At 40.2% G+C, this 22552-nt stretch overlaps 1 protein-coding gene across 4 annotated transcripts in view; it reads right to left on the reverse strand.

Moving 5' to 3' along the window:
• Positions 1-22552, reverse strand: part of pcnx1 (pecanex 1) — a 275876-nt gene that overhangs the window by 161863 nt on the left and 91461 nt on the right. For all 4 annotated transcript variants that reach the window (XM_067991270.1, XM_067991269.1, XM_067991272.1 and 1 more), the window contains one exon: positions 18134-19888. In XM_067991270.1, the coding sequence (XP_067847371.1) occupies positions 18134-19888 (1755 nt within the window). The remainder of the gene's footprint in view (positions 1-18133; positions 19889-22552) is intronic.

Genomic DNA, 22552 nt, shown 5'->3' on the forward strand with positions numbered 1-22552 from the left:
CTTGGACTTGGGTGTACAGGGCACAATTTCCAAATTTGCAGGTGACACAAAACTTGGAAGGGTAGTAAACATTGAGGAGGATAGTAACAGATTTCAAGAGGACAGAGACAAGCTGGTGGAATGGGCGGACACATGGCAGATGAAATTTAATGCGGAGAAGTTCAAAGTGATACATTTTGGTAGCAAGAATGAGGAGACGCAATAAAGGGTACAATTCTAAAGGGGGGGTACAGGAACAGAGAGACCTGGGGGTATATGTGCACAAATCGCTGAAGGTGGCAGGGCAGGTTGAGAAAGCGGTTAAAAAAGCATATGGGATCCTGGGCTTTATGAATAGAGGCATAGGGTACAAAAGCAAGGAAGTTATGATGAACCTTTATAAAACACTGGTTCGGCCACAACTGAAGTATTGTGTCCAGTTCAGGGCAGTGCACGTTAGGAACTTTGTGAAGGCCTTAGAGAGGATGCAGAAAATATTTACTTGAATGGTTCCAGGGATAAGGGACTTCAGTTACGTAGATAGACTGGAGAAGCTGGTGGTGTTCTCCTTAGAGCAGAGAAGGTTGAGGGGAGATTTGATAAAGGTGTTCAAAATCATGAGGAGTCTAGACAAAGAAGATAGAGAGAAACTGTTCCCATTGGCAGAAGGGTCGAGAACCAGGGGACAAAGATTTAAGGTAATTGGCAAAAAAAACAAAGGCAACATGAGGAAAAACTTATTTTACATAGTGAGTGGTTATGATCTGGAATGCACTGCCTGAGGGGGTGGTGGAGGTAGATTCAATCGTGGCTTTCAAAAGGGAACTGGTCGAGTACCTGAAGGAAATAAATTTGCAGGGCTACGGGGAAAAGGTGGAGAGTGGGACTAGCTGGATTGCTTTTGCAGAGAGCCGGCAGTGGCTCGACGAGCCGAATGGCCTCCTTCTGTGCTGTAACCATTCTATGATTTTAAGGGGGATGGATCGTGTCCTCTACAGTCACGACCAAGAGTCCAGGAGGTTGTATTGCTTACCTGGTGCAAAGGTAAAGGATACAACTGGAGAGGAACTTGGAAAGGAAGGGGGTAGATCCAGTTGGCATGATCCAAGTTAAGACTAATGATGTGGAGAAGAATAGGTAGGAGGTCCTGCTAAGGGATTATCAGAAGTTAGGAATTCAAATCAAAAAACAGGACCTCACAGGTGGTAATCTCAGGATTACTACCCGAGCCATGTGCTAATTGGCATAGAGACAGACAACAACTTGCATTTATATAGAGTCTTTAATGTAGTAAAACGTCCCAAGGCACTTCACAGGAGCATTATCATACAAAATTTGACACTAAATCACATAAGGAGATGTTAAGACAGGTGACCAAAAACTTAGTGAAAGCGTTAGGTTTTAAGGAGTGACTTGAAGAGAGAGAGGTAGAGAGGCGGAGAGGTTTAGGGAGGGAATTCCAGAGCTTCGGGCCTAGGCAGCTGAAGGCACATTCGCCAATAGTGGAACAATTAAAATCGGGGATGCGCAAGAGGCAAGAATTGGAGGAGTGCAGACATCTCGGAGGGTTGTCGGGCTGGAGGAGGTTACAGAAATAGGGAGGGGTGTAGCCATGGAGGGATTTGAAAACAAGGATGAGAATTTTAAAAATCGAGGCATTGCCGGACAGTGAGCCAATATGGGTCAGTGAGCACAAGGGCGAAGGGTGAACGGGGCTTGGTGCGAGTTAGGATACAGGCAGCAGAGTTTAGAATGAGCTTAAGTTTATGGAGGGTGGAAGATGGGAGGCCGGCCAGGAGAGCATTGGAATAGTCAATTCTAAAGTTAACAAAGGCATGGTTGAGGGCTTCAGCAGCAGATGAGCTGGGATAGGGGTGGAAACAGGCAACGATATGGAGGTGGAAGTCGGTGGTCTTGGTGATGGAGAGGGTATGGGATCGGAAGATCATCTCGGGGTCAAATAGAATGTCAATGTTGAGAACGGTCTGGTTTAGCCTTAGACAGTGACCAAGGAAAGGGATGGAGTCAGTATCTCTGGAACGGAGTGTGTGGCGGGGACTGAAGACAACGGCTTCGGTCTTCCCAATATTTAGTTGGAGGAAATTTTTGCTCATCCAGTACTGAATGTCGAACAAGCAATGTGGCAAATCAGAAACAGTGGAGGTGTCGAGAGAGGTAGTTGTTAGGTGGTGGGGAGGTAGAGCTGGGTGTCGTCAGCATACATGTGGAACCTGAAGTTGTGTTTTCGGATGATGTCACCGAGGGGCAGCATGTAGATGAGAAATAGGAGGGGCCAAGGATAGACCTTTGGGGGACTCCAGCGGCAATAGTGCGGAGGTGGGAAGAGAAGCCATTTCAGCTGATTATCTGGCTACAACTGGACAGATCAGGAAGGTGAATGTGTGGCTGAAGGACTGGTGTGGGAAGGAGGGGTTCCATTTCATTGGACGCTGGCACCAGTACTAGGACAGGAAGGAGCTGTACAGCTGGGATGGGCTCCACCAGAAATGAAATGGGACCAGTATCCTGGCGGAAAGGATAAATAGGGGCTGTGGATAGGACTTTAAACTAGTAAGACAGGAGGAGGGATCTGGTGAAAATAACATAAGTCTGAAGATAAAGGAAATAGGAGATGAGCGTAAAGATCAGACCAAGGAAAGGAATAAGGGAAACATAAACAAACAGTCAGGGAACAAATATAGTTACAGAACATAAGTACAAAATGACTGTTAAAAATAAAGTGAGGGCAACGATTATTAAAAACAAATTAAATTGCCCGTACAGGAATGAGTAGAGCATCTGAAACAAAACGTGGGAACTGGAGGCAATAATTCGTAGCAAGCAGCCAGATGTAGTATGGATAACTGAAACATGGTGACATAAAGAACAGGGCAGGCAGTTAAATATTGCAGGGTATAACGTATTTAGAAAGGATGGTGAAAGAAGAAGGGAGTGTGGGGTAGCTGTGCCAATTAGAGACAATATAATGGCAATAGAAAAAAAGGGACATAATAGTAAGATAGAAACAGAATCCATATGGATTGAGACAAGGGATAAGAAGGGATCGATCACGTTAATAGGGGTATTCTACAGACCATTAATAGTGGAAGAGAAATGGAGGAAGAAACATGTAGGCAAATCCATGAAATGAGTAAAAGACATTGAATAATAATCATGGGAGATTTCAACTAACCCCAAATAAACTGGCAAGAGGTTGGGAAAGGGGAAAAGGGGATGGAGTTTTTAAAACAGTGTGTACAGGACTCCTTTCTTACCCAGTAGCCAAGAAGCCCAACTAGAGGGGAATCACTGCTGGATCTAATAATCTAAAATGGAACCCCTCCTATCCACACAAGTCTTCCAGCCACACATTCACCTACCTGGTCTGTCCAGTCACAACCAGAGAATCACCTGCTATGGCTTCTCCACTTGCTCTCGCATTGTTACCTCTGAAGTCCCCAAAGGATCTATCCTTGGCCCCCTCCTATTTCTCATCTACATGCTGCCCCTCGACGACCTCACCACTACCTCTCTTGACCCCCTCCATTGTCTTTCATTTATCACACTGACATCCAGTACAGGGGGAGTAAAAATTACTAGAAATGAACCACAGCAGATAAGAGAGGAAGCCTAAGGGAACATCTAGGCAATAGCGATCATAACATAATAAGGTTTAAAATAATGATTGAGAAAGACATAAGAAAGACAAAGATGAAAGTAGTAGACTGGAAAAAAGCTAATTTTGAGAGGATGAGAATGAAACTAGGCAAGGTAAACTGGGAAAAAAGTCGACAGACAAAGAAATAGAACAGCAGTAGGAAATATTTATATCGGTGATCCAGAGAGTTCAGGAAGAATATATTCCTCTAAAAAATAAGAACAAACTAGCCAATAGTTCGGCCTTCGAAACGCACGACAACGCAAAATCGTCGAGCAGAAATTGATAGCCAAATTCCGCACCCATGAGGACGGGCTCAACCGGGATCTTGGGTTCATGTCACGCTACATGTAACCCCACCAGCGAAAAAAAAGTTATCTTTTTAATACAACTGGACATCCTCTCTCTCTGCCTTTCGGGTCTCTTTCTCTCTGTCTTTGTAATCTGACCCATTGTGTATTCAGTATACTGGGATGTAATGTTTTCCGTGGCTAACCTGTCTGAACACCAACGACACCTTTGATTGCTGTGATCGTCTCCCAGCCTAATATATGCTATGCGTTTTTAGAACCCTTCACTCACCTGACGAAGGAAGTAAGCTCCGAAAGCTTGTGATTTTCAAATAAAACTGTTGGACTATAACCTGGTGTTGTAAGATTCCTTACCATGGATGAAGAGAGAGATACGGGTAAAATTGAAACTTAAGAAAAATGCATACTCTAAGTACATAGACAATAAAGGAGAGGATTTCAAAAAGGGAATAGGAAGAAGTTAGGAAAGAAGTCCAAAAAAAATTAGCAAAACAAAAATGAACCACGAAAATAAATTATCAAGGAATATAAGAAGAAATAGTTCTGTATTCTACAAACACAAATAACATGAGAAAAATCAGGATGGGACCACTAAAGGATGCACAAGATAAACTCGCAGGTAATGATAGCGAAATGGCAGAAATATTGAATAGTTACTTTGCCTCAGTATTTACCAGGGAGACTAACAAGATGGGTATGACATTAGAAGAAGAAATCGAAAAAGATATAAAGACGTTTAAGATAGAAAGGGGAGATAATTGATAAAACAATGAAACTTAGAGAGGATAAAACCCTTGGTCCGAATGGATTGTATCCGCGCATAATAAAAGAAGTTAGGGAAGAGATAGCAGAGGCACTATTACCTATATATAAAAATTCACTAGAAAAGGTAATAGTGTCAGAGGACTGGCAGGCAGCTAATGCTATTCCTATATTTAAAAAGGGAGTTAGAACAAGTCCAGGAAACTATAGACCAGTTAGCTTAACATCAGTGGTAGGAAAGATAATGGAATCTTTACTCAAAGATGTAATTGAAATACATCTAGAATCCGAAAATATAGTAAACAGTCGTCAGCACGGATTTCAAAAGGAAAGATCATGCTTGACCAAACTAATTTAATTTTTTGAAGTAGTAACAGAAAGGGTAGTCAAGAGTAATTCAAATGGCCTTCGATAAGGTGCCGCATAGTTGACTCGTGACCAAGGTCAGAGCATGTGAAGTCAGTGGACAGGTAGCAGAATGGATAACAAGCTGGGGCTACAAAAGAGAAAACAGAAAGTAGGGGTTAATAGTAGCTACTCAGACTGGCACAAGGTGGGAAGTGGTGTTCCACAGGCATCGGTGCTGGGAACACTGTTGTTCACAATTTACATTAACGATTTGGACTCAGGAATCAAAGTACAATTTCAAAATTTGCGGACGACACCAAATTGAGGGATGTAGTTAACACAAAGGAGGAATGCCGCAAAATACAGATGACATTAATAAACTTGCAGAATGGGTTGTAATTGGCAAATGAATTTCAATATAGTTAAGTGTGAGGTGGTGCATTTTGATAGGAAGAATTAAGAGACCACACACTATTTGGATAATGAGTCTAAACGGGGTGGAGGAGCAAAGGGTTATATGGAGTCTACAGGACAGAAACAGGTCATTCGGCCCAAATGGTCTATGCCCGTGTTTATGCTCCACACGAGCCTCCTCCATCCCTACTTCACCTATTACTATCAGCATACTATTCTATTCCTTTCTCCTTCATGTGCTAATCTAGCGTCCCCTTAACTACTCCTTGTGGTAGCACATTCCACATTCTTACCCCTCTTTGGTAAAGAAGTTTCTCCTGAATTCCCTATTGGATTTATTAGTGACGATCTTATATTTATGACCTCTAGTTTTGGACTCGCCCACAGTGGAAACATTTTCTATACATCTACCCTATTGGACCCTTTCATTATTTTTAAGACCTCTATCAGGTCACACCTCAGCCTTCTCTTTTCTACAGACAAGAGTCTCAGCCTGTTCAGTACATCCTCTCAGTTCTGCTATAATCCTGTGAATCTTTATTGCATCTTCTCCAGTGCCTCTATATCCTTTTTATAATATGGACACCATATGGATGATGGCATACACATTCACAAGTCACTAAATGTAACGACTCAGGTTAATAAGGCCATGAAAAAAGAAAACCAAGCACTGGGGTTCATTTCAAAAGGAATAGAATTGAAAAGCAGAGAAGTTATGTTAAACTTGAATAAAATCTTGGTTAGACCAGACTTGGAGTGCTGTGCAGAGTTCTGGTCTCCATATTTTAAAAAAGGATACTTGTGGGACAGTCCAAAACTAGAGGTCATAAATATAAGATAGTCACTAATAAATCCGAATGGCCTCCTTCTGTGCAGTAACTATCTATGAAATTGAATAGAGAATTCAGGAAAAAACTTCTTTACCCAAAGAGTGGTAAGAATGTGGAATGTGCTACCACAAGGAGTAGTTGAGGCAAATAGCACCGATGCATTTAAGGGGAAGCTAGATAAGCAGATGAAGGAGGAAGGAATAGAAGGATACATTGATAGGATTAGATGAAGAAGGGTGGGAGGAGGCTCGTGTGGAGCATAAACGCCGGCAAAGACCAGTTGACCCAGATGGCCTGTTTCTGTGCTGTAGACTCGATGTAATTCTTCAACAAGTACGCAGTTGCAACAAAAGGATTTTTTCTGCCAAACTGAGTGCCTAATTTCCTTAATGATTTGTTGCGAGTAAATGGTACAGGAAAAAACAGTAACCATGCAACAAAACAAAAGGGTGGGGAAAATTAACTTTTCACAGCAATCAATGTTAGTCATAATATTTGTTATGTTAATCATACAAAGTTCCAGTTTATCTAGCATGGGGGAAGGGGGTTAAAGGATAAAAGCTGTTCAGGTTTCATCTGGCATTTCATATCCAGGACATGGGCAAAAATAAATCTATTATACAGCTCTCATTATAAGTGCCTTTCAATAAAGCTGGAGATTTATTCAGTTCAGAACAGCAAAAAGTTCACAGATGTCATCTTGAATGACCTAAAAAAAATATGGTTTTGGTTCAGAAATACTACATCACCCTTGAATATTTCGTACACACAAGTAAATAAACAATTACATTATAATAAACATAAATTCTATTAGTGAATCCTTTATCTTTCCTCATCCCCTTTTATAATCAAATGTTCCATGGTATGATTTTGTTTTTGGAAGAGGATTAAGTGTGCTCAGGGGTTACTAGCCGCAAAAGGAGTTCAGTCATGAGCCAATTATTCATTCACATATAAGGCCAAGAATATGAGAGGGGGGGTATGTAATTCATATTTCAAGTGTACTCATTGACAGCATGCTATTGTTACTGTTTGAAACATCTAACTGTGCATCAAGTGACAGTACCAAGTACTATCAGGATGACAAAGAAATGCTTCAGACAAGATGCCTCAAGATCAGTTCCTCTCACTCTAATATAACACTTATGCGACGAAATCACATTGTCTTGCATTAGCATATGAATGTTTAGTTCATTTGTATAAAATTCATTTCAGTTTTTTAACAGAGGATTTAATCCATTTATTTTTAACTAGCACTGATTTAAGAACAGGAGCACTATACCATGTGCAGCACAATATATTACTGTTTTGCTCAAACTGAGTGCCTAATTTCACACAGTGGAATTGCTGTACCTTCCTGAGCTCAACTGGAAGTACCAATACCATTTACACATTAATTAGGCAGAGACTGCTTTCTTTTTTAACATTTTATTTTTAAAAAGTGTGACTCCTGAAGTCAATTTAAAGGCAATTTCTTTTGCTGGGGGAAGTTTCTTTGTACAGGAAATGACTGTCTCCCTTTCTGCTTTTCAATTTTTCAATTTAAAAAAAACTACAACAGAAATGTGCATGCCTAACAGTTAAAATAACAAGGAACTAACCAATAACCGTTAAGTATTAGTATGCTAATTCACACAATCCAATTTTACCCCATTAATCTATCCTATCCTCTAGCTGTTTTCTTTTAAGAGTCTGACTGCCAATTAATGCTGAATTGATATTAGTGCTTTTTACAAGTAGTAGGCGATTTACAAGATCAATTTGTAAGAAGTAGTAAACTAGTGCAAATACAAGTTCGTACCCCAGTATAGCATATGCTCTCAAGAACATAAAACCGGAAAACTGGGTCCTTATAACAAAGGTTAGATATTGCTTCAAAAAAAGTCATTGATAAGGAACTTCTACATGGTGATTAAAACTTTTACCATTCATAAACATGTTGGCAGAAAGGCATTTGAAGAAAAACATGTGATGGAAATGGCTAATTTCTCAGAAACTATTAAGATTCTCTAACGAGATTTCAGGGCTTAGAGGGTAAACATAAATTTCTTGGGACAGATGTAATCAAATCATGGGTTAGTAGTGGAACATTACCTTCTGCACTTTTTTTTGAAGAATTCTACATTAGAAACAGTACAGAAGTAGGATCTTCTCCCATCAGCAAAATCATAAACTCAGTATGTTCTTTACAAACATGTTGATGAGTTTGCTGCAAATCGCTCACAGAGGAAATCTTCTCCTCGATAAGCTCACCCTGGGAAAACACAGTAAAAACACTGGTATTTTTCCACTCATTACATAGAATTTACAGCACAGAAACAAGCCATTCAGCCCAAATGGTCCATGCCGGTGTTTATGCTCCGCACAAGCCTCCTTCCACCCTACTTCATCCAACCCTATCGGCATAATCTTCTGTTCCTTTCTCCCTCATGTACTTATCTAGCTTCCTCTTGCATGCATCAATGCTATTTTCCCAAGTACTCCATGTGGTAGCATATTCCACATTCAAACCACTCTGGGTAAATAAGTTTTTCTTTAATTCCTCATTAGATTTATTAGTGACTATCTTATATTTATGACTATTAGTTTTGGATTCCCCACAAGCAGAAACACTTCCTCTACATCTACCCTATCAAATCCCTTCATAATTTTCAAGATCTTTAGGTCACCCCTCAGCTTTCTCTTTTCTCGAGAAAAAGGACCCCAGTCTGTTCAGTCTTTCCTGATAGATAGAACCTCTCAGTTCTGGTATCATGAAGTACATATTTTTGAATTATCATCACCTATAAAGATAACATCCCACTCAACACACGTAACAAGTTCAAAGCATTTAATGAATTCAGTCCATTCAGTTTTCAATTCTTCGTTTACTGAAAGGAACACAGTAATTGAAGAAGGGACAGCGATTTCCCAAAGAATAAGCAGTTCAACCACCAAGAACATCAGCCTCGCATAATGGTAAAAAAATTCTACGGTGATATGAGTAAAAGTTCAGAGTTAGAGAAGTTTGACCAAACTTTCTGTCCCTGCAGGTGTGCTGGACATCTGTTGGCCCTGAAAAGAGCAGCAGACTTCTTAGAACCATCACCTTTAAGTTTTCATAAAATGCAGAACCTTCTCAGAAAAATACAATAAAGGATGTTGCATAGATCTGCTTTGTGATTGAGGAACAATTAATCTCAAAAAATAAAATAACAGGGCAGAAATGACTGACTTTCCCAGATCATGTGGCGCGGTGTCAAATTTTGTCTGATAACGCTCCTGTGAAGGGCCTTGGGACGTTTGACCAAGTTAAAGGCACTGTAAAAATGCAAGTTGTAGTAGTAGAACATAATTCGAAAGAAAAGTCAGACGCTTTTCATTATCATTCCCCTTTCAATCAGGATTTCAGTAAAGGGCAACGATGGGTATGTGAAATGTTCATATGTGTTCACTCTAACTGTGAAAAACTCCGAGCAGTAAACTATAATCTGTCCTTCCAAGCTTGAGTTGTGTTTAGGGTCAGCATGTGCTTTTGAGGTATAACACTAGCATCACGTACTGGTGGTTACAGGTCTCAAAAAGAGAGAGATGAGTTATGTGTAGAATACAAGCAGCATTATCAGCAAATATTAAAAAGTTATTGGCTTCAGTGCAAGATTTTCCCTGCTCTATTCTATTGATATAAAAGTCTGAAATCTGGTGTCAATGCTGTGGTCAACTTTATTACAGACTTTCATTTTTGCAAACCAATAAAAAAGACATTATAAAATAAATAAACCAGTCCAGTGTGCAAAGGAATCTAATATCCCATTAGTTAACAGTCTTTTGCACACAAGAGCTGAAACTTCCACTGGCCCAAATCTATGAACCTGTCTTCTAGGTACCTGAAAACAACATGAAATCCAATGGATTCATGAAAAACATATAGTATGTTCTGTAGTATCAGAGTGCACCAATTCTGCGGAGCACTTGGGCGTTTAATTTCCTCTGTAGCACATGAAATTCATTGTGTGCTATTTTAATACAGTTGCTAATCCATAGGTTAAAATAGCGCATAAAGGAATTTTACACAAACTTATCAACGCAATAACATAAGAAATAGGAGCAGGAGTAGGCCGTAGGGCCCCTCGAGCCCGCTCCGCCATTCAATAAGATCATGGCTGATCTGCTACCTCAACTCCACTTTCCCGCCCTATCCCCATATCCTTGATTCCTTTAGTGTCCAAAAATCTAGCGATTTCAGTCTTGAATATACTCAACAACTGAGTATCCTTAGCCCTCTGGAGTACAGAATTCCAAGGATTCATAACCCACTGAGTGAAGGTTTTGCTCATCTCAGTCCTAAATGGCAGACCCCTTATCTTGAGAATATGACCCTAGTTCTAGACTCTCCAGCCAGAGGAAACAGCCTTTCAGCATCTACTCTGTCAAACCCTCGAAGAATTTTATATGTTTCAATGAGATCACCTCTCATTCTTCTAAACTCCAGAGAATATAGGCCCATTCTGCTCAATCTCTCCTCATAGGACAACCCTCTCATCTCAGGAATCAATCCAGTGAACCTTCGTTGCACTCCCTCTAAGGCAAGATAAGGAGACCAAAATTATACACAGTACTTCAGGTATGGTCTCACCAGAGCCCTATATAATTGCAGCAAGACCTCCTTACTCTTATACTCCAATACCCTTGCAATAAAGGCCAACATGCCATATGCCTTCCTAATTGCTTGCATGTTAACTTTGTGATTTGTGTACAAGGTCACACAAATCCCTCTGACTATTAACATTTCTTAGTCTCTCACCTTATAAAAAATATTCTGCTTTTCTAGTCTTCCTACCAAAGTGGATAATTTCACATTTCCCCACATTATACTCCATCTGCCATCTTCGTGCCCACTCACTTAACCTGTCTATATCCCTTTACAACCTCTTTGCGTCCTCCTCACAGCTTACTTTCCCACCCAGCTTTGTATCATCCTCAAAACTGGATATATTACACTCGGTCCCCTCATCTAAGTCATTGATATAGATTGTAAATAGCTGAGGCCGAAGCACTGATCCTTGCGGCACCCCACTGGTTACAACCTGCCAATCCGAAAATGACTCATTTATTCCTATTCTGTTTTCTGTCCGTTAACCAATCCTCAATCCATGCGATCATATTACCCCCCAATCCCATGAGCCCTAATCTTGTATAACAACCTCTTGTGTGGCACCTTATCGAATGCCTTTTGAAAATTCAAATATACAACATGTACTGGTTCCCCCTTATCTACCCTGCTAGTTACACCTTTAAAAAAATCCTAATAGATTTGTCAAACACGATTTCCCTTTCATAAAACCATGTTGACTCTGCCTAGTCATATGATTTTCCAAGTGCCCTGTTACTACGTTCTTAGTAAGATATTCTAGCATTTTCCTACTACTGATTTCAGGCTAACTGGCCTATAGTTCTCTGTTTTCTCTCACCCTCCTTTCTTGAATCGTGGGGTTACATTTGCTACTTTCCAATCCATGGTGACCATTCTGGAATTTAGGGAATTCTGGAAGATCAAAACCAATGCATCCACTATCTCTGTAGCCACCTCTTTTAAAACCCTAGGATGTAGGCCATCAGGTTCAGGGGATTGGTCGGCTTTTAGTCCCATTAATTTCTCCAGTACTTTTTCTTTACTAATATTAATTACTTTAAGTTCCTCACTCTCATTAGACCCTTTGTTCCCCTTTATTTCCAGTATGTTTTTTATGTCTTCTACTGTGAAGACAGATACAAAATATTTGTTTAACGTCTCCGCCAGTTCTTCATTTCCCATTATAATTTTTCCTGTCTCTGCCGCTAAGGGATCCACATTTACTTTCGCTAATCTCTTGATTTTTACATACTTGTATAAGCTCTTACAATCTATTTTTATATTTCTTGCTCGTTTATTCTAATATTCAATTTTCTCCCTCTATCAATTTCTTGATCATCCTTTGCTGATTTCTAAAAACCCTCCCAATCCTCAGGCTTAGTACTCTTCTTGGCAACACTGTAAGCCTCTCCTTTTAATCTAATTCTATCCTTAACTTCTCTAGTTGGCCACTGTTGGATCACTTACCCTGTGGAGTTTTTGTATTCCTTAAGGGAATTTATATTCATTGAGATGATGAATTATTTCTTTAAATGTTTACCATTGCTAATCCACCATCATATCTTTTAATCTAATTTCCCAATCTAACTTAGCCAACTCACTCCTCATACCTACATAATTAGCTTCGTTTAAATTTAAGACCCTAGTTTCGGACTTAACTACATCACTTTCAAACTCAATATGAAATTCTATCATATTATGATCACTCTACCCCAGAGGATCCTTAACTATAATATTACTAATTAACTCTGTCTCATTACACAATATTATATCTAAAATAGCCTGTTCCTTAGTTGGTTCCTCAACATATTGTTCTAGAAAATTGTCTCGAATGCATTCCATGAACTCATCCTCCAAACTACTTTTGCCAATTTGGTTTGCCTGGTGTATAAGAAGATTAATGTCCCCCCACGATTACTGCATTACCCTTATTACAAGCTCCTCTAATTTCTTGATTTATACTCTGTCCAACAATGTAACTACTGTTAGGGAGCCGAAAACTACCAGTGTGCTTTGAAAGAAAATTACTCCCCAAATGTCAAATACCAAGCACTGCAATAAAATAAGACTGAGCAGACCTCGCCCTTTTTGTCTCAGAAGTTTATTGTTTTGTTACTGGACCAGTGTGTTTTGAAGACAATCTCGTAAGCAAACAAATTAACAATGCAGTAAAATCAACCTAATCAACATGTATTTTTGATACTTTGTGTCATTCACCATGTCAAATTTTTTGGGGTGCAGTGTTTTTCTGTATGGTTCACCAAAGATGCAGTATCTCCTTCTCAGCCATTTCTAATCCATATTATAATCTGCATCATTAAAAAAAAATCACCTTGTCCCAAGGCTAAATTTCTGTAACAATTGCTGCCAAAACACTTAGTTTTTGAAAGTTTATTTTTTATTCGTTCACGGGATGTGGGCGTCGCTGGCAAGGCTGGCATTTATTGCCCATCCCTAATTGCCCTCGAGAAGGTGGTGGTGAGCCACCTTCTTGAACCGCTGCAGTCCGTGTGGTGACGGTTCTCCCACAGTGCTGTTAGGAAGGGAGTTCCAGGATTTTGACCCAGCGACAATGAAGGAACGGCGATATATTTCCAAGTCGGGATGGTGTGTGACTTGGAGGGGAACGTGCAGGTGGTGTTGTTATTTAAACATGTCACAGCATTTGGCCCCACTTTCACTGTAAATTTGAAATCTACTTGATTTTGAGGTGCAACAAAGCATTAAATACACTGAATCACTGGCTGGGAGATCCAGTCAAATCCCAGTTCAACCTGCATTGGCATTCCGCATAGCAAGTTATCCAGGTGGCCAGCACAGCAGTGAACAGGGGCGAGGGGCTAGCTGACGGGAGAGAAGGGAGTAGAAGAAACAGATAGCAGGGACACTTGTCTTGGGTCACAGCTCAAATTCTCCTACCAGCTGGCCACAGAATGGCATTGGCTATCATGGCATGGATGATTACCCACCTAGCTTCTGAATTGGAAGACCAGGATGTGTAGCTAGGGCAGATGCTCAAGCAATAAAAATCAAGATGAAATGCATTTTAAACAGTCTGCTTGATTTTTTTGAACAAGTAGGCTACCAGACTATAGCAACCTCAGAAACTACTACTGCTAGCATATCAAGACTTTGGAATAGGTGGAGGTGAGGGTAATCATTTGTAAAAAAAACCTTCAAAGTAATTATGTACAATCCAGTTTTAAATTATACAGCACATTAAGGTGCCTCATTTCTATAATTACTGAATTTCATAATAAATACCCTGATTTTATATTATTCTTATGAGAGATGTGCCAATTTATGCAGCTCCTTTTGAGTCCTGAAACATGTTCTCGGTGCCCTTTCACAGTGAGTGGTGTGATCAGCAGCATTTTCTCTCAGCACTTCTCCAGTAAGTCTTCAAAATAGAAGTGATCTGTGTTATTCCCATCCTTCTAACACTTTTGCTTCCAGTGTGATTAACAGCCTCATTACTACTCACAGTCTTTGCATGATCTTTCCCCTCATTCCACTTTCTCCTACCTCTCCCCAATCTCGGTGTGACTTTAGTTTTTCCACTTTCTTCCGTGTCTCGCTACTTTTTCTTGATGTGTGCTTGTCTTCCAGTTTCCTGCATCTCCCCACACTTCTTACAACTCAGCTGTGAACCTCTCGCTACTATGCCCAGGCAACCTCCAGCACCAGTTCTATCTAAGTTAATAAGATATTAAGGGGAACGGATAGGGTGGATCGAGAGAAACTATTTCCGCTGGTTGAGGATTCTAGGAGTAGGGGGCACAGTCTAAAAATTAGAGCCAGACCTTTCAGGAGCGAGATTAGAAAACATTTCTACACACAAAGGGTGGTAGAAGTTTGGAACTCTCTTCCGCAAACGGCAATTGATACTAGCTCAATTGCTAAATTTAAATCGGAGATAGATAGCTTTTTGGCAACCAAAGTTATTAAGGGATATGGGCCAAAGGCAGGTAAATGGAGCTAGATCACAGATCAGCCATGATCTTATCAAATGGCGGAGCAGGCACGAGGGGCTGAATGGCCTACTCCTGTTCCTATGTTCCTATGTTCCTAATTCAAAGCTAGTGTTCCCAAGAGCATTTGGGTTTGAATACACTGTCCACTAGCATGTAGGGTAAATAATTAACAAAAAATGATACAAACTGTTCATTCTCAATAAAAATGTTATTTAGGTCATACTTTGTAAACCAATTGGTATTTTCTAACTTTATTTTACATTATTAAATAAAATTAGAAAACAAGTATTAGAATTATGTAATTGTTACAAAAAAGAATGAATGGGTGAAATTGAATTGTGCAATATTAGTGATGAACACATTAACACGCTCCTATGAAATTCTTCCATTCCCTGATTTAATAAAGGCATTAAGTCATTTACATTGATAAGAACCTTTGTTAAAATAAGAGATGAAAGAATTTAATGCAAGCACAACACTTTCATTATTAATAGTTCACAGTGCAATTTCAACAATTTTAGAGTCAGCTTACTCTGTTCGGAGTACTCGCACCTTTAAATCAGTAGGGTATGGATCCAAGTCCCACTCCAGACCATGAGCACATAATCTAAGCTGACACTTTAGTATAGTACCGAGTAAGTGCTACATTGTCTTTTGGATGAGACATTAAGCAGAGGCTCCAACTGCCAGATGGATGTAATAAATACCATAGAACTTTTTGAAGAAGAGCAGGGAGTTCTCCTGGCATCCTGGCCAATATTCCTCCCTCAACCAAAATCACCAAACCTAGATTAACTCGTCATTCATCTCATTTGCTGTTTGTGGGGCCTTGCTGTATATAAAATGGTGGCCAAGATTTCCTCCTTCAAAACCGTGACTGCACTTTAAAAGTAATTCATTGATTCATTTCAGGGCATCCTCCAGACATTACATAAACATAGGTTATTTCTTTTTATTCACGAGTAAGTGAGTAAAAGGTTGTGTTGAATAATTTTGTAACTAAAATTGCTAACTAATTTTCACTCCAGATAAATGAGATACCCCCCCACCGTTTTCAAACAGATTTAATTATTTTGAAATGGAAAATAATCCCTAGTAAGTTTTAAAAAACTAGAAACAAAAGAATTACCACAAAATAAAATGAATATGAATCAAGCAAATTGAAGACCTATATAAATGATGCGGCATAAGAGCAATTTTTGACCGTGCGTGGAAAAGTTCCAATACCGCAAGTAGCAAACAAATGAATTGCACATTAACACGTTAAGAGCTCACTGCTAACATTTACAAAGCATAGTTTTTCGCAACCTAAGATTCGTAGTATTACAGTATGGTACAGCACAGGAGGAGGCCATTCAGCCCATCGTGCCTGGCCGGCCAGCGTGAAATGTGGATTTGAGATAAAATCTGAAGCTTGCGGGGACCCACCTCCCTCCTCCCCCACCCCCACCCGGCCTGACATGGAAGGTTAAAATTCTCCCCATAGGATCCCTGTAGGATGCAGGCCCATCCAACCTACCCACAAGGTGGTGTCATGCGAAGCCCAAGGACATTCCCACAATGCAAAAGGGAAATTAGAAACACAGTCCAGAGTTGCTCCGTCATACCTCTTAGCGGGCAAGTCAGTGTGGCACTGGCTGACTTCTAACAGCCCATCTGCCAACAACTGGTGCATGGCTTGGGAAGGTCAATGGGAATTAAGGAGATGAAGAGATTTTATACTCAAAAAAAATAACCACCTCACCCTTCCCATGCAAATTTTTTTTTAATAAGGTGACAGCTTGCTCCCATGTATCATTGTTAAACAGCTGTATGGAGGTACTAAAGGGGATTCAGACAGATTCCAATTTTATCTCCCTTATGATTCCACCAAACACATACCCAATGTGGCTCATATGGTGCTTGATATTCAGAGTGCAGAGAATCACAGGAGGGAACTGGAAGCTGTTTGCTTTGTTGAATAGGATATTATTAACTTTGTTTTTGAGAACTTCATTGTTCTCTATTATCAAAGATCAAACTGAGAGGAAACTGGTTGCACCAGAACCAAAAAGTTAAAAAAATACAGAATGAAGTCATGGCAAAAAGAAATAAACTCAAACAATTGGACTGAGTAATTACAATGAGAATAGCTGCAAATGAGTTTCAGAATACAGACACAATTTCTGATACCAGACAACAACAGATTTGCACAGAACTTAAACAGAATCATGACGGCCACTGGCTTTTCCAGTTTGGGCACTCATTTCAATCAGGGCTGAGCTCTTTTTAAGGAAATTATTTTGAATCACTTGCCTATAAGGAAATATGCCAAGATAATATGAAGGTGCCCTAAAGTCACTTTCACTTACTCACCAAAGGAAATGATCAGCAAAACACAAACACAATTTCCTTTAACACATGGTAAAATAGCATCCTTTCAGCTTTCCTTGCTATGTCTCATTAGGATCTGTTTACCATTGGCTAGCAGTTAGTTGGCATTCACCTCTTCCTATTCTATTGTTGATAGGCAGGTCTAAACTGTTGGTGGAAAACACTGCCCAATATATCCTATTTAATGATCTGTACTTTACCAGGATGAAACTCATATGAACTTCTCAGTTTGGATGGTTATTTTGCAAAGTCTACTCTTCACACCTTGTTACGTTGATCCTGTGCATGCACGGTATTTGTGGCTATTTTGTCAGGTCAGACAAACAGCCATTTTGATGTGTGATGAAATGATGCTATACGACTGTATTGATTATTCGGCTCAGAAAGTTACTCCATAAAAACCGACAGCTGCTATGAATTGCTTATGCTTTAGTTCCTACTGAATAGCAGTGCTGCCAGCATTATAATATTTTTTGTAATTATATCAATGCATCCGATCAATTTGAAGTAAATCACCACATTTTAACTTTTACTTAGTAACCTCCTTTACATAGCTGGCTGCTTGAGACAGACCTCAGCTAGTTTAGCTAATTGTTACTGCACCTGTGGTATCCAAACACTTCCCATTAGAGAGATAGGGTACCAGTCAACAAATGGAGTACAAACATTTCTGGAACCATCCAGAGTAATTTTCCTAATACTGTAAAATAGCTCAATTACAATTTACAATTTAATTGCAATAATTATTAAGGCCATCACAAAGTGAAGCTAAGAAAAACAGATCAATTTACATAAAACATTATTTGTGCATTAGGTATATACTGATGATGTTTATCTAGCAATCAATCAAGTCTAAATATTTAACAACCTACCTCCACTGGTGGCTCCTTGCTCTTCTGCTTCAGGAAAGGTTACTTGACTAGGCAAACTATTTCGTGAGCGAGTTACTGATTCTAGTTGTGAAGCTCTGCCTATGAGGGACAGTTCATCCAACACCTCTCCCTCCTTGGCTTCCAAATCTGATTTGGATGTAGTTAAAGGCCTTGCTTTATCTGGTGTGCCTAGTCTGTTAGGGTCACTTAAACAGGCTGCTGTGCCACTGTCCAAGCTCAGTACTCTTGCGTGAGTCTTGGCACTGGCTGCACTGAGAGTCCTGCGTGTTGACCTTCTCCTGGCATTCGCACTGCTTTCTGAACCAGAATGCACCTTTAACGTAACTTCAGGGTCAGTGCCTCTTTCCCGAGACAAGTATTTTGCTTTTAAGACGTGGTATCGTCCTTCAGGAGAGTGACATGAATGGGAGGTGGTGCTGGATGAGCTGTCTGAACTGAAACGATGCGCTGAATGCATGCTAGAGGTCCTGCTCAAGTCACTCTGATCGCTTGAATCCTCATCTGGACAAAAATTATTACTATTAGTTTTGACACCGGCCACAGCACGAAAGGACACGTACTCCCTATGCCGGCTAGAGTCGAAACTGCTTGCTCGTTTTTTCCCTGTCTTTCTTCGGTTTGACTTGTGCGTAGAGGCAGCTCGGTGGATAAAGTTAGAAGACTTGGGCCTCACGTCCCCATCCTTTTGCTTAGCTGCTTCATCCTTTAGTGTTTGTATATCAATTGACAGAGAGGATTTTTCAACAACCCCTTCTACTGCGTTCTCTACCACGATCTCTGTAAGTGATCCACCTTGCTGTTTCAGTATATCTACAGTCAATTCGTTAGCATGAGGGTTTTTGTTGGCATCACCAGACCCAGAACCACTGAGCCCTTCTCCAGTCTGCACCTGGTCAGAAGTCTGCATCTGATCAGAAACCTGCCCAGGATCTTGACTGCAACTTCCATCTTTACTTGCAGCGTGTAACTTTTTCCTTTTGCCATTAGTCCTTTTATGACTTTCCACAACGCTGTCACCTTCAGGTTCACTACTGTACCCACTGCGGGCATCGCTTTTCTCACAATCTTTTTTCTCAGAACTGTTCTCATCTGCTGAGGTTTCTGCTTGCTCTGAAAGAATGCTCTCCACATGGGTTGAGCTTGTTTGTTCACTCTTGTAACTGCTGATGGTGCTGTTAGTGTCTCTATCTGTCCCACTACAGTAGCTTTCTGTTGACCCACTACTTCTGGTACTAAGACTCTGCAAGCTATCAACACTATTATCTGTTTTTAGAGGCTTACTGAGTCCCATTTTGGAGGATGGTTGGGAAGCACCATTTTTGAGCAAGTCATCTAGCTGGAAAACGCCAGCGTAACAAGAGTTTTCAGTCAATGATTCCTTGGATCCCGAAAGGGGCTTAGAACTTTCTAATTCACAGACAGTATCTAACCCTCTCCTTTGCTGAAAGAGAGCAAAATCGCTGAGAGATGTGTCTGGAAAGGCAACTGCTGAACTTGAAGTCCTTGGCACACCCCTCGGCCGATGATCTTTCCGGTAAGACTGGGAATGCAAAGGTACAAGGGAGGCTGCTTCTGTGTCGCAGGCAGTGGACAATGACTGCTCTGTGTGTTGGTAGCACATTTTGTCATTGGGATCCCTTGAAAAGTCTTGAGCTCCTGAGGATGTTAATGGGTGGTTAGATATGAAGGAATCATTCGACACCACTTGGAAAAGCTTGGAATCTAGTACCAGATCTGTGGGAAGAAATGGCAAGAATAAACTCGCAAAGGTTGTGCAACTTTCAAAACTATCTACAGTTCAGCATTAGAAATAGATTCTAGAGTTTTCACATTATGATAATTATGATGAGCTAAATTGTGCATTTTTCCATCACCTAAGATTATATCATACTTCAAATGTATAAAATAATTTGAACTTTAGATCTACTGACTTGTGAAATGATGAAACAAGGTTAATATTTCTGACTGTTAACCTATAACTTGCATTTATATTGCACTTTTAACATAGAAAAAAATTCCACAGCATTTCACAGAGCTGTAAGAAAAAAAATGTTAGTGAAACCAAAGGATATAATTGCAGGCATGGCCAAAGATTGGTCAAAGAAGTGGGTTTTAAGGAGGTTCTTAAAGAAGGAGAAGTAGAGGCAAAGTGGTTTAGGGCAGGAATTCCAGAATGGAGGCTGAGACAGTGTTAAGGGAGATGGGCTTGCACAAGAGGCTATAGTTGGATGAACGAAGAGTTTAGCAGGGGTTAGAGGACATTGCAGAGATTGTGAGAGGCAAGGCCATGAAGGGACTTAAAAACAAAGGATGAGAATTTAAAATTGGACGTGCTGGGATACTGAGAGCCAACAGTGGTCAGCGGGGATGGGGGTGATGGACAAGCTGGACTTGATGCAGGATGGGTATGAGCAGCAGACTTTTGGATGAATTGAAGTTTATGGAGGGTGGAAGATGGGGGGCTAGCCAGGAGAGCATTTGAATACTAATCTGGAAGTGACTAATGCCCAGATGAGGATTTCAGCAACAGATAGACTGAAATAGGGGCCGAAGTAGATGATTTTATGGAGGTGGAAGTAGGATAGGGAGGTCAGAAGTGCTGCTCAGGATCGAATAGAACGCTGAGGTTGCGAACAGTCTGGTGCCCGTTGAGATGGTGGCCAGAGAGGGGGATGGAGTCGGTGGTGAATGCAAAGCCTTTGTGACTAAGGTGGGGGGAGGGCGCGAAGACGATGATTTCAGCCTTCCCAAAGTTAAAGAAAGCTGAACAAATGTCTATTATTCGCATTCCAATTATATGCTTTCCAAATTATTCACTAGAATTTTCACAAGACAAAGCTTTGAGCATTGCCTCATTTTACTGCTCGCTAACAGTATCCATCCTCCTCTGTGATTTAAGTCAATCTCACAGCCAAATAATGATTAAATTCAGTTTGGTATTTGGTTCTCAGCTTGGCATTGTCTTCATTTTTATTACTAAATCATATGTGCAAGAAAAATTTGGACACTCATTTTTGCTGCTTTCCATTGTCCATTGGGTGCTTGGGCCCCACATCATGGCAGATAATGGAGGTTCCACTGTACAAGGATCACTGCATAACCTGTGGTAATGAACTTGAAAGAGGTGAAAGGGCAATAAAGATTGTTATATGTGAATTGAAGATATATTTCACCATGAGCATTGTATTACATATTTCCTAAGATTCAAACATTCCCTCCCTCTGTTCTCAACAGTGTGAATTTGAGAACTCAACCATTACCAAATGGTCCATCAAGCATCTCAGTTAAGAAAGGGGGGAAATGTGCTCAATGAAAGAAGGAGAAATAGAATGGCAATTGCATCCATTTGAGTGACCACAATAAACTTTTTAAAAGTTCAGCTTTCTGCTACAAGCAGAACAATGCTTGCTGAAGCTAGAGATGAGATAATTAGATTACTGAGTTTTATAGTAGCTAAATGCCTCCAGTTCAGTGTCAAGTTAAACCTGGACACAGGTTTATTAGCATTTACGGAGGTATAATGTACAGTTTCATATTGAACCTTTTCAAAAAGAGCTAAGGTCATGACGACAAAAATGCACTCATGAGATTTTGTTACCGTATGAAGTGCTTTAAGTTACTGACTCGATGATAATTTATGGCTAGAAGACAGATAATAGACAGTGTCGTAAAGCAGGGATGCCCAAGCACAGCAGTATAGCATAAAACCTTGGGGGTCGTTTATAAAGTTTAAATCTATGATCCATTAATATGCGGGTATCTTTAATTGCTAATACTCTCAGATCTTGGTGCCCTGATTTAGGATTTATCCAACAGCAATAAAAAGAGAGTATTTTATAAACATCCAGACCAACAAAAATTCAAATGGGATAAACAAGTACCTTTAAAAAAAACACAACTAGGTCTGGGCTTTGAGGGCTGGACTGTCAGGGCCCAGGGCCACACATGGCCCAATGACTACAGTATGGACACTCCTGCCATGATATACCACACCTCTGTCGAATTTGGTATGGGAAGTATTAAACGGCACACAAATCAAATTTAAATTACTATAAATTGTACTTGTGTTGCGATTTGAAAAAAAGTGCACAGCTCAACAGTGGTATCACGAATCACAATTCCCAGTTAATTTTATTTTCTATTTACACATTAAAGGCAGTGGCTGCCGTTGCACTGTTGATATAAAGTAACAAACACAGGGATAAACTGCACAGTAAAGCAGTGTATGATTTCCTATTTTAAAAAGTGAAACATTCCGAAGATGTTACTTTCCCCTTTCCCTTCTAAATGCCTGTCAAGAGTGCAAATTTCAATAGTTGTAGGGTAAAATATCTTACAAAAAAAAATGAAACCCACTGTACCATAGGTAGAATGGTTTTGAAAATGAATGCTCCACCT

This window comes from Heptranchias perlo, chromosome 10 (assembly GCF_035084215.1).
Source record: "Heptranchias perlo isolate sHepPer1 chromosome 10, sHepPer1.hap1, whole genome shotgun sequence".
NCBI classification, from domain to species: Eukaryota; Metazoa; Chordata; class Chondrichthyes; order Hexanchiformes; family Hexanchidae; genus Heptranchias; species Heptranchias perlo.